At 35.2% G+C, this 13,592-nt stretch overlaps 1 protein-coding gene across 3 annotated transcripts in view; it reads right to left on the minus strand.

Moving 5' to 3' along the window:
- KHDRBS2 (KH RNA binding domain containing, signal transduction associated 2) overlaps positions 1-13,592 on the minus strand; it is a 633,038-nt gene that overhangs the window by 383,675 nt on the left and 235,771 nt on the right. For all 3 annotated transcript variants that reach the window (XM_032299838.1, XM_032299837.1, XM_032299836.1), the window contains exon 3: positions 2,307-2,423. In XM_032299838.1, coding sequence (XP_032155729.1) covers positions 2,307-2,423 — 117 coding nt within the window. The remainder of the gene's footprint in view (positions 1-2,306; positions 2,424-13,592) is intronic.

The following is a 13,592-nucleotide window of genomic DNA, read 5'->3' on the forward strand; positions in this document are numbered from 1 at the left end:
TTTTTTTTGAGATGGATTTTTGCTCTTGTTGCCCAGGCTGGAGTGCAATGGTGCATTCTCGGCTCAAGGCATCCTCCGCCTTCTGGGTTCAAGTGATTCTCCTGTCTCAGCCTCCCAAGTAGCTGGGATTAAAGGCATTTGCCACCATATCCGGCTAATTTTTTGTATTTTTAGTAGAGACGGGGTTCCACCACGTTGGCCAGGATGGTCTTGATCTCTTGACCTCATGATTCACCCGCCTCAGCCTCCCAAAGTGCTGGGTCTGCAGGTGTGAACAACTGCACCTGGCCTACGGTAAATTTTTCATACCCATGCCTGTGGTTTTATTTCAGCTAGGTGTCCAATACTCTAGCAAGTTAAGACCTTATCATTTAGAAGCCATCAAGTAGGGCCAAAAATAAAATGAATGAAAGAAAAGGCCTTATCTAGATTCTAAAAAATATTTTGTAATTCAATACAGTATTATTAAATATGTTTATTTTGTTTAACTTGGTAAAAAGTGAAAACACTCAAATCATAGCCAAACATGATGGATCACGAAAAGAGTAATAAGAGACTGAATTGTAAGTAACAGGTAATATGAGTAAACTAAACCTAATGGAAACTTAATAGAAGCAAATTTGTTTCCTATTGGGTTTTCTAATCCTTTTGCTGGTACCTAACATCCTTACAGGGAAAAAGAAACCTAGTTTAAAACTTTATGAACAGGAAAAATGTCAAAATATTTGAGAATAAAAAATATGCATCCATCTGTTTCAAAAGATATAGAAATACTACAGGAAGATTCTACATATGCAAAGCTAACTAGAACAGTTCCCCATCCTGGAGATAAACAGATACAGTAAAGTATGTTAAGTGACAAAAGAGGACATAGCCTATTATAGGAGTTCAGGGAAGCCCTCCTGGGGAGACAATACCAGACTTATATCTTAAAGAATGTGTGAAAGCATAGAAACACACAGTGTATGTAGTTTATAACAGTATGAAGCATTTGGGAAATTCATAACGAAAATAATATTAAAGAATACATGAAAGTACAGGCATAGATTATTATGTGTCATTTTCTCCTCCTACATAAAGAAAATCTAAATTTATGGCAGGGAGAAAAACACCAGCAGTGTCTAGATGCTGGTGTTCTCATCTCTTAAATACTTGTAATATGTATTTTCAATGTAGTCAGAGAACCTAGAGGCAGGAAGATTGGCAAGAATGTAGTTGTTGCTGAAATCATACACAGTATAGAATGATCAAAAGTCATCCCAAAGAAAAGGCTAGTAAAAATCATTCCTTCTGTGACTTTCTACAGTTAACTATTGAACCATTCTAAGAAAGCATCCAAAGAGAGGTGCTTGCTCAAATTCCAAATATAGACTCATCACAGTAAAGATATTTTATGTATGATATATTCACCAGTTTAGTGACATTTCACACTATAAATTTCCTCAATTAATATGTTTCATTAACACAAATACAGAACTCCTGAGTAATTTTCTAAGGATACTCATGGTCAGAAATAAATAATTAAACATTTCATTCTCCATAATAACATTACCAAATTTTAACAGTATGGCCTAGTCAATGATACTACCAAACATATCCAGCCTTTCACAGTGAATTTTCAAAGATCCTTTTTGAATAAATCTCTACAAATTGTTATTTCTCCCAAACACTGAATTCTAACAGAGAGAAAACTGCTAACACTTTATACGATAAGAAATAATGTGGTTCATATGTGAAATAAATTGTTTCAAACATCAAATTTGATATATTTTTAGCTTATTGTTCTTTTGGGGATCAGGTGAGTTGTTTAATAACATTGAAACATTTCAAGAAATAAGCAGGATTCTCTTAGATTTGCAGATAAGCATTTGAAATTGCTTCAGGTAAGAGGATCAAAGTGGAATAGAGCAGAGAGAAAATGAGAGAATGATACAATGGATGAGATTAGGTGATATGACTGAAGAAAGAAAAAGGAAACAGCGAGGGAATTAAAGAAAATGAACACAGACTTATAGAAACATCCTGCAGAGGACACAGAAAAAGTGAAAAGATTTGAAAGCAACCTACACAAAGGACTAAAGAAAATGAAAATACCAGAATATACATCCTGAAAAGAAAACGAAGGGGAGGCAATAATTGCTTTTGAGGAAGACAGAGGAGCTAGCAGAAAGTGACACAGAGTGACTCCAGGAGATGAAAATCATAGCAAATGGCGAAGTAGCTGTTCAGGCGTGCTTGTAAATTTAGCCATCAGTGTTATAGGTAATCTCCTGTATGTGTTAAATGTCAAATTCAAAGTTCAGTACCTTTGCTTTATCTCTCATTGATCCTTTGCCCAGGATAGACATTTTAGCACCTGTTTCTTCCTGTAGCCTCTTCAAGGAGTTTCCTCTTGGTCCAAGCAATTTCCCCACAAAATTGAACTAGGAAACAAAATCAATAGAATGTATTTTTTAAGGTACAGTAAAGTGATTATTTGCACCAAGAATAATTGATGGGTTACAGGTTTTTGAAACTTTACCATGGAGAAGAAAGTCATGCCATAAACATACACACACACCCACACACACACACACGCACACGCACACACCACAAACCATTTCAGATAACGAATCTAACACTCATTTTAAAGGCTACATCTCTTCCTAAAGAAATGTCAAAGTCAAAAGTACATTGAAAATATCATTTTACATATATAATAAAATAAATCACTTATTAGGTAGAATCACACTGGTTTACAGAATTTCTAAAGGCTTTTTCTCTCATTCTAGATTAGATCATTAAAGATGATTTTTAACATTAAGTCTACAGACTATCAAAATTGTAAAAGTTTGCAATCAATATTTTAAAATTGATGTTTTAAATCAACTTCTAAAATAAAATTTGATATTCAAGTTTGTTAAGCATTGTCTGGTACCTATAACTTTCTATTACCACTTTCCTAATCAGGAATAAAGGGACTCAATTATTCTTCAATCTACATTCTCTATGTTAAAGAGTTATTTCAGGATTAGTAAATAAAAGCTGTTAGCATATAAAAATTTAAAAATAGTATTTATAAAACATATACACAAACACTTTGTCTAAATAAAAAATTCTGAGGGTCCATACAATTTGTTTAATCATCTTGAAACATGAATAAGAACAAGTGAACGAAGAGCAGTGATGAAAGTATTTGTTAGCTACTAAAGGGAACATTACCAAACTGAACCACTGAGGTAATAATTTGTGCTACAATCCACTGAGTAAATTAAAAATATAAAGAGCATAGAATGCACCAAAAACTATGTTGGGAACATGAAGAACAATGATAAGTAAGTCTAAGTAAAATTGCTTTCTATATGAGAGATTTTCTTTTTTTTCTTGCCATAGTCCCACAGTAAGAAATATGCCACAGTTAATGGTATAAAACTCAGTATTTTCCCCAAGTTCAGGATAAAATGAAAGATGTCTGCTCTTACCACATTTATTCAATTTTGTACTGGAGTACAGATTATTGGACATATAGGTAAAGAGATATGAGATAGTATAATGCCCAAAAAGACTACACATAGATGGTCAATTTATTTTCCAGAAAAGTGCCAAAGCAACCAAATTTGAAAAGTAGTGTTTTCAATAAATGGTACTGAAACAATTGAATATCTATATGAAAAAGAATCAAACAAAACAAAAGCAAACCAAAAAATAAAAATAAACCTTATGACCTCTTTCACACGTAAGCAAACCTTATTTTGAGATTGATCATAGAAGCATATGTGATAACTAAAATTATAAAGATTCTAAGAAGCAAAAATTGAAAAAAAACCTTTTGTGAATCTAGGCTAGGAAGAGATTACTTAATTAGGAAGCAAAGAGCACTAGAAAAATCCCTAATGATCAGTGAGGATGAGCTTTTTTTTCCATACATTTTTTGGCTTCATAAATGTCTTCTTTTGAGATATGTCTACTTATATTTTTAGCCCATTTTTGATGGTGATTTTCTTTCTTGTAAATTTGTTTTTTTATGATATTTGTAGATTCTAGATATTAGACCTTTGAGAGGTGAGTAGATTGCAAAATTTTTTCCCCATTCTGTAGATTTCCTGTTATCTAATGATAGTACCATCTCACCTCAGTTCGAATAGCAATTATTAAAAAGTCAGGAAACAACAGATGTTGGTGAGGCTGTGAAGAAACAGAAATGCTTTTACACTGTTGGTAGCAGTATAAATTAGTTCAACCATTGTGGAAGACAGTATAGCAACTCCTCAAGGATCTAGAACCAGATATACCATTTGACCCAGCAATCCTTTTACTGGATATATATCCAAAGGACTGTAATTCATTCTACTATAGAGACACATGCACATGTTTATTGCAGTACTATTTACAACAGCAAAGACTTGGAATCAACCCAAACGCCCAGCAATGATACATTGGTTAAAGAAAATGTGGCACATATTCACCCTGGAATACAATGTAGCCATAAAAATGGATGAGTTTATGTTCTTTGCAGGAACATGGATGAAGCTGGAAACCATCATTCTCAGCAAACTGACACAGGAACAGAAAACCAAATACTACATGTTCCTAGTCATAAGTGAGAGTCGAAAAATGAGAACACATGAACACAGGGAGGGGAACATCACACATAGGAGCCTGTCGGGGTATGGAGTGCAAGAGGAGGGAGAACATTAGAACAAACACCTAATGCATGCAGGACTTAAAACCTTAATGATGGGTTGATGGCTGCAGCAAATCACCATGGCACATGTATACCTGTGCAACAAAAGCCAAAGTAGACAAATGGGATTTAATCAAACTTAAGAGCTTCTACACAGCAAAAACTATTAATACAGTGAACCAGCAACCAAATAAATGGGAAAAAATTTTTACAATCTACCCTCCTGACAAAAGGTTAATATCCAGAATCTACAGAGAACTTAAACAAATTTACAGGTAAAAAACAAACATCCCCATAAAAAGTAGGCAAAGGATATGAACAGACACTTTCAAAAAAAGACATTTATGCAGCCAACACACATGAAACAAAAAAGCTCATCATTACTGGTCATTAGAGAAATGCAAATCAAATCCACATTGAGATACCACCTCACACCAGTTAGAATGGCGATCATTAATAAATCAAGAGACAACAGATGCTGGAAAGGATGTGGAGAAATAGGAATGCTTTTACACAATTGGTGGGAGTGTAAATTAATTCAGCCATTGTGGAAGATAGTGTGGCAATTCCTCAAGGATCTGGAACTAGAAATACCATTTGACCTAGCAATCCCATTACTGGGTATATACCCAAAGGATTATAAATCATTCTATTATAAAGACACATGGACACGTATATTTATTGCGGCACAGGTCACAATAGCAAAGACTTGGCACCAACCCAAATGCTCATCAATGATAGAATGGATGAAGAAAATGTGGAACATATACACAATGAAATACTATGCAGCCATATAAAATGATGAGTTCATGTCCTCTGCAGGGACATGGATGACACTGGAAACCATCATTCTCGGCAAACTGACACAGGAACAGAAAACCAAACACTGCATGTTCTCACTCATAAGTTGGTGTTGAATAATGAGAACACACAGACACAGAGAAGGGAACATCACATACCAGGGCCTGGAGGGTCGGGGGCTAGAGGAGGAATAGTAGGGGATGGGAGGATTGGGGAAGGATAGCATTAGGAGAAATACCTAATGTAGATAACAGGGCAATGGATGAAGCAAACTACCACCATGGCACGTGTATACCTATGTAACAAACCTTCATGATCTGCACAGGTACCCCAGAACTTAAAGTATAATAATAATAATAATAATAATAAAGGAAACCTGCACATTTTGCACATGTATCCCAGAACTTAAAGTAAAAAAAAAAAAGAGTGGTGGGAAAAAAAAAAAATTAAAAAATTGAATAGATAAGCCACAGGGTAGGAAAAAACATTGCGTTTTTTTTTTTTTTTAGACAGAGGCCAGGCTGGAGTGCACAGTGGTGCAATCTCAGATCATTGCAACCTCCACATCCAAGGTTCAAGCATTTCTCCTGCCTCAGCCTCCCGAGTAGCTGGGACTACAGGTGTGCGCCACCACACCCAGCTAATTTTTGGATTTTAGTAGAGACAAGGTTTCACCGTGTTGGCCAGGATAGTTTCGATCTCTTGACCTTGTGATTCTCCCACCTTGGCCTCCCAAAGTGCTGGGATTACAGGCGTCAGCCACCTCATGGCCTCTTTTTTTTTTTTTTTTTTTTTTTCCCTTTGGAGCTATTCCTCAAGGAAATTTAATATGAATGCAGTGATAAGTGAATTTAGCAGTAAGGAGGACATGATGATCTGTTTTGTAGTTTGGGGATGAAAAATTGGGAAAATGTTAAACAGAACCTAATGTGAGAAGAAGTGTTTTATTTTTAAATTTTATTTATATATATATATATATATATATATATATATATATATATTTGTACTTTAGATTCTAGGGTACATGGGCAGATCACACAGGATTGTTGCATAGGTACATACATGGCAATGTGGTTTGCTGCCTCCATCCCCCTGTCACACATATCTGGCATTTCTCCTGGTGTTAACCCTTCACAACTTCCCCACCTCCCACTGTCCCTCCCCTAGTCACCCGCAGCAGACCCCAGTATGTGATGCTCCCCTCCCTGTGTCCATGTGTTCTATTGTTCAACATCCGCCTATGAGTGAGAACATGTGGTATTCAATTTTCTGTTCTTGTGACGGTTTGCTGAGAATGATGGTTTCTAGATTCATCCATGTCCCTACAAAGGATACAAACTCATCATTTTTTATGGCTGCATGGTATTCCATGGGGTTATGTGCCACATTTTCCTTTTCCAGTCTATCACTGATGGACATTTGTGTTGGTTCTAGGTCTTTGCTATTGTAAACAGTGCTGCAATGAACATAGGTGTGCATATGTCTTTTTTTTTTAATTGCATTTTAGGTTTGCGGGTACATCTGAAGAACATGCAAGATTGTTGCATAGGTATACACGTGGCAGTGTGATTTGCTTCCTTCCTCCCCCTCACCTATATCACATATGTCTTTATAACAGAATGATTTGTAATCCTTTGGATATATACCCAGTAATGGGATTGCTGGGTCCAATGGAATTCTCTTTCTAGATCCTTCAGGAATCACTACACTGATTTCCACCATGGTTGAACTAAATTGCACTCCCACGAACAGTATAAAAGTGTTCCTATTTCTCCACATCCTCTCCAGCATCTGTTATCTCCAGATTTTTTAGTGATCGCCATTCTAACTGGCATAAGATGGTATCTCAATGTGGTTTTGATTTGCATTTCTCTAATGACCAGTGATAATGTGCATTTTTCCTACGTTTGTTGGCCTCATTGATGTCTTCTTTTGTAAAGAGTCTGTTCATGTTCTTTGCCCACTTTTGAATGGGTTTCTTTGCTTTTTTTTCTTGTAAATCTGTTTTTAGTTCTTTGTAGATTCTGGGTATTAGCGCTAGGTTAGATGGATAGATTGCAAAAATTTTTTCCCATTCTGTTGGTTGCCAATTCGCTCTAATGGCTGTTTCTTTTGCTGTACAGAAGCTCTAGAGTTTCATTAAATCCCATTTGTCTATTTTGGCTTTTCTTGCCAATGCTTTTGGTGTTTTAGTCATGAAGTCCTTGCCTATGCCTACCTATGTCCTGAATGATTTTGCCTAGGTTTTCTTCTAGAGTTTTTATGGTGTTACGTCTTATGTTTAAGTCTTTAATCCATCTAGAGTTAATTTTAGTGTAAGGTGTCAGGAAGGGGTCCAGTTTCTGCTTTCTGCACATGGCTAGCCAGTTTTCCCAACACTATTTATTAAACAGGGAATCCTCTCCCCATTGCTTGTTTTTGTCAGGTTTGTCAAAGATCAGATGGTTGTAGATGTGTGGCATTGCCTCCGAGGCCTCTGTTCTGATCCCTTGGTCTATATATCTGTTTTGGTACCAGAAAGAGCTAGAGGAGAAAGTTAAAAAAACAACTCAAAAGCCAGCAGAAGACAAGAAATAACTAAGATCAGAGCAGAACTGAAGGAGATAGAGACACATACACAAAAAACCCTTCAAAAAAAATCAATAAATCCAGAAGTGGGTTTTTTTGAAAAGATCAACAAAATAGACCGACCACAAGCCAGATTAACAAAAAAAAGAAAGAGAGGAATCGAACAGATGCAATAAAAAATGATAAAGGGGATATCACCACCGATTCCACAGAAATACAAACTACCATCAGAGATTACTGCAAACAACTGTATGCACATAAACGAGTAAACCTGGAAGAAATGGATAAATTCCTGGATACTTGCATCCTCCCAAGCCTAAATCAGGAAGAAGTTGAAACCCTGAATAGACCAATTACCAGGGCTGAAGTTGAGGCAGTAGTTAATACCCTACCAACCAAGAACAGTCCAGGACCAGACGAGTTCACAGCTGCATTCTACCAGATGTACGAGCTCGTACTATTCCTTCTGTAACTATTCCAAACAATACAGAAAGAGGGCAACTTTCCCATATTATTTTATGGGACCAACATCATCCTGATACCAAAACCCAGCAAAGACTCAACAAAAAAAGAAAAATTCAGGCCAATATTCATGATGAACATAGATGCAAAAATCTTCAATAAATTACTGGCAAACCGATTGCAACAGCACATCAAAAAGCTTGTCAATCACAATCAAGTAGGTTTCATCCCAGGGATGGAAGGCCGGTTCAACATATGCAAGTCTGTAAATGTAATCCACCACATAAACAGAACCAAAGAGAAAAACCACATGATTATCTCAATAGATGCAGAGAAGGCCTTTGACATGCAAGTCTGTAAATGTAATCCACCACATAAACAGAACCAAAGAGAAAAACCACATGATTATCTCAATAGATGCAGAGAAGGCCTTTGACAAAATTCAACAGCCCTTCCTGCTAAAAACTCTCATTAAGCTAGGTATTGACAGAATGTATCTCAAAACAATAAAAGCTATTTACAACAAACGCATGGCCAATAACTTACTGAGTGGACAAAAACTGGAAGCATTCCCTTTCAAATCTGGCACTAGACAAGAATGGTGTCTCTCACCACTCCTATTCAATATAGTATTGAAAGCTCTAGCCAGAGCAGTCAGGTAAGAGAAGGACATAAAGGTTATTCAACTGGGAAAGGAGGAAGTCAAATTGTCTCTATTTGCAGATGATGTGATTGTATATTTAGAAGACTCCATTGTCTCAGCCCAAAATCTCCTGAAGCTGATAAGCAACAACTTGAGCAAAGTCTCAAGATACAAAGTCAAAGTGCAGAAATCACCAGCATTCCTATACACCAATAATAGACTAAAGGAGAGCCAACTTAAGAGCAAACTCCCATTCACAATTGCTAAAAAGAATAAAATACCTAGCAATACAACTAACACAGGATGTAAAGGACCTCTTCAAGGAGAACTACGAACCACTGCTCAATGAAATAAGAGAGGACACAAACAGTTGGAAAAACATTCCATGCTCATGATTAGGAAGAATCAGTATTGTGAAAATGGCCATACTGTCCAAAGTAATTTATAGATTCAACGAAAACACTCTTCTGAAAAATGACTAATACCTATAATCTATAAAGAACTATATCAAATCATGGTGAATCACACACACACATACACACACATCCCAGAACAGCTGAAAAGAAAACTCATAGTAAATGTTGATGAAGATGTGGAATTATTAGAGCAATTGTTGTTGGCAGGTTACAGTAGTATTACTTTTTAAGATACAGTAGTATCACTTTAAGATCGGCAGTTATTCATAAAGTTAAACATACAGTTCTACTATGATCCAGTAATTCAACTGCCAAGTATTTATTCAAGGGAATTACAAAAATATGTTCATAAAACAACTTGCACGTGAATGTTCATGACATTTTATTCACAATCATCATTAAGTCAAATGTAAACTAGTGCTCTTCCTAGAAGAACGGACAAACAAGTTTACACATAAACAGAAAGGAACTAGCCACTGATTGACACAACAACCTGGATGTATCTAACAGACATTTTAGAAGCCAGATATAAAAGAATACATCATGTTAGATTCCACTATTACACAATTCTAGCAGCAAAAATAATATATTGTGTTAGAGTCCCTAAGAGTGGTTATCTGTTGAGAGCAGAGCCTGGAGTTGGACTGGCTGGAAAGTGGCATGAAGAAAATACCTGGAGTGACAGAATTGTTCTATATTTGTTGGAGGTATAGGTAGACTTTTATTAAAATTAATCAAGCTGCACTCTTAAGAACTATTATTTCATTGTATGGAAATAGCACTTCAATTAAGAATGTGCAAAACAAAATGGATGAAAACTCATGTAAAAATATTTTTGAAATAACATTATGGTTTCTGTTCTTACATTTAGATCTCATCCATTTTGGGTTAATTTTTGCATATGATATATGATAAAGGTCCAATTTCATTCTTTTGCATATAGATATCCAGTTGTCTTAGCACAATTTATTGCAACGATTATCCTTTCCTCAATGTGCTCCATTGGTGCCCTTGTAAAAATTACTTGACCGTATATATTTAGATTTATTTATGAGAAAACATAGGTTCAAACCTCTGGAGGTTGGCCTTGGTAAAGAATTTTTGGATGTCATACCACAAGTTCAAGCCACAAAAGGAAAAATAAATAAATGGGACTACATTAAACTGAAAAGCTCCTTCACAGCAAAGGAAACAATCGCCAAACTGAAACAACAGCCTCTGGATTGGAAAGAAAATATTTGCAAAGCACAAAACCACTAAGGGGTTATTATTCAAAATTTATAATGAATTAAGACAACTCAATAGCAGAAAAACCAATAACCCTATTTAAAAATATCTAATAGACAAAATACGTAATAGACACTTACTAAAAGAAGTCATAAAAATAACCAACAGGTATATGAAAAGATGCTCAACATCATTAATCATCAGGAAAATGCAAATCAAAACCACTATGAGATACCACCTCACACTCATTAAGTATTATCCAAAAGTGAAAAGATAACAAATTTTGACATGAGGGAACAGAAAATGCTACTTTTTGTAGACTGCCTGTGGAAATGTAGACTGGTGTAGCCATTATAGAAAATCGTATGAAAGTTTCTAAATAAATTAAAAATAGAACTACTATACGACCCAACAATCCCTCTCCTGGGCATATACCAAAGGAAATGAAAATCACCTTGTAAAGATACCTACACTTTAATGTTCATTGCAGCATTATTCATGATAACAGAGATATGGAAACAATGTTATAAGTGTCCATCCACAGGCAAATGGATAAAGAAACAATTTTTATCACAATGTGGATGAACTTGGAGGACAATATGTTAAGTGAAATTAGCCAGACACAAAAAGAAAAATATGGATGATCTCATTTATGTATGGCATCTGAAAAAAAAAAAAAAAAAAAAACCCAAATATACTGAGAATATGAAACAGTGTTTACCAGGGTTGGGGTGGAAATCAGGAGATGTAAGAGGATACAATGTAGGAGATGACAGAGTGTAAACCGGCAGTCCTCAATCTTTTTGGTACCAGGGACTAGTTCCATGGAAGACAATTTTTCCACTGGTGTGGGTTCGGTGGAGGAGGATGGGGTGTTTTGAGATAAAACTGTCCACCTCAGATCATCTGGCATTAGATTCTCATAAAGAATGTGTAACCTAGGTCCCTTGCATGTGCAGTTACAATGGGGTTCCTCTCCTGTGAGAATCTAAAGCCAGAGCTGATCTGACAGGAGGTGGAGCTCAGGCAATAATGCTGGCTTGCCGGCTGTTCACCACCTGCTATGCGTGCCAGTTCCTAACAGATCACAGACCAGTACAAGTCTCCAGCCTAAGGACTGGGGACCCCTGGAGTATATCATGTAGAGTATAGGTACTAAAATTGTTCTATGTTTGGATTTCATCCTAAATAAGCAGATTTTGGCTGCTCTTGCCACAAAAACAAAAAAAAAAAAAAAAGGATAACTGTGAGATGATGGATATGTCCGTTTGCTTAACAACAGTAAACATTTTTCTATCTATATGTATCCTATAACATCATGTTTTATACCTCAGATGCATACAATAAAATGTATTAAAAAATAAAATCAGCAAAAAATCATAATGAAATGTACTATAAAGAAATACCAGTCTCATGAGATGCACAAGGAGATCTCTCTAGACTTATAAGTAATATATTATTCCAATCTATGCATAATATTCCAGAGAAAGAAATGGAGAAATATCCAAGAACTCAGCAGGAGAATGTAAGTATCATATCAAAACCAAATCAGGAAAGGAAATGTATAGGCCAAAGATATCCAGGAAATAAAAAAAAATAACATGAAAAAACCCACTTGGCAAGAGAGAAGCATAGCTAAGTCCTGTTGTAGGTACCACAATACATCATGATTGAGTTGTGTTTATCATAGGCACACAAGTATTTTAAGATTTATAACTTCTAATTGTAATTTACTTATTAATAAATTAATGGAGAAAAAGGCTAACATTTTATTGTTTGGAAAAATGATTTGATAGAATTTAAATTTAATCATAAAAATTCACATCATCTAAAAAATAAACGAAACGTCATCAGTCAACACAAGCTTCAACTCAAAATTCATAGGAATAGTACATTTACTAATTTTAAAAATCATAAACAAGTTAAAGATGCAAATTCTTGGCACTTTATTCAGCATCAATGACTCAAATTATCTACTAAGACAAGATAAATGTTATAAATATCAGAAGGAAAAATTATTTGCCACTTACATAATTGTGTACATAGAAAACAAAGTATTTTCATTAAAAGTCTTAGAATTTGTAAGAGAAGTTAGCAAGGTGCTTTTATACAAAAAAAAGTTAATTGTATTTTTATATGCCAGCAGCATATAATTAGATTTTTTTTTAAAAGAAACAAGATATAATTTATAACAGGAATTTTAAAAATTAAATTTTCTAGAAATAAATTTAGCCAGATTTTCAAACCTTTACAGAGCATGTATAAAATACATTTTATTGAGAGATATATTATGTTCATAAATGGGAACTCTCCATGAATATAAGATTTTGAGTCTTGTAAATTTCATCTGCAGATCCAATGCAATTCTAATTACAATCACTATAGGGTTTGGATCAACTTATTCATTGGTTCTAAAATTTGTTTGAAAAAGTGAAAGCCCAAGAACAGCCAAAACCATTCAGAAGCAAAAGAAAAAGTCAAGAGTTATTCCTTTATATATCAATAAAGCTGTGTTAATTATGATAGTATGAAGCATGCAGTCCTGGGGCACAGATAGACAAATAAAGCAATGGAATCCAGAATCCAAAAACAGACTCCTGTGTATGATAAAATGACATTTGACACAGGTGGTGTTATAGATCATTGAGTGAATAATTGTCCCCTAAAGATGTCCACGTCCTAATACCAAGAATCTGTAAATATGTTATCCTACACAAGAAATTATATGGGTGTGATTAAATTAGAGCTCTTGAGATGGAGGGTTATCTTGGATAATCCAGCTGTTCCTGATGTCTTTTAAATGAAAGAGGGA

The sequence above is a fragment of the Sapajus apella genome, unplaced genomic scaffold, assembly GCF_009761245.1.
Source record: "Sapajus apella isolate SASKATOON/1434 unplaced genomic scaffold, GSC_monkey_1.0 scaffold41, whole genome shotgun sequence".
Taxonomy (NCBI): domain Eukaryota; kingdom Metazoa; phylum Chordata; class Mammalia; order Primates; family Cebidae; genus Sapajus; species Sapajus apella.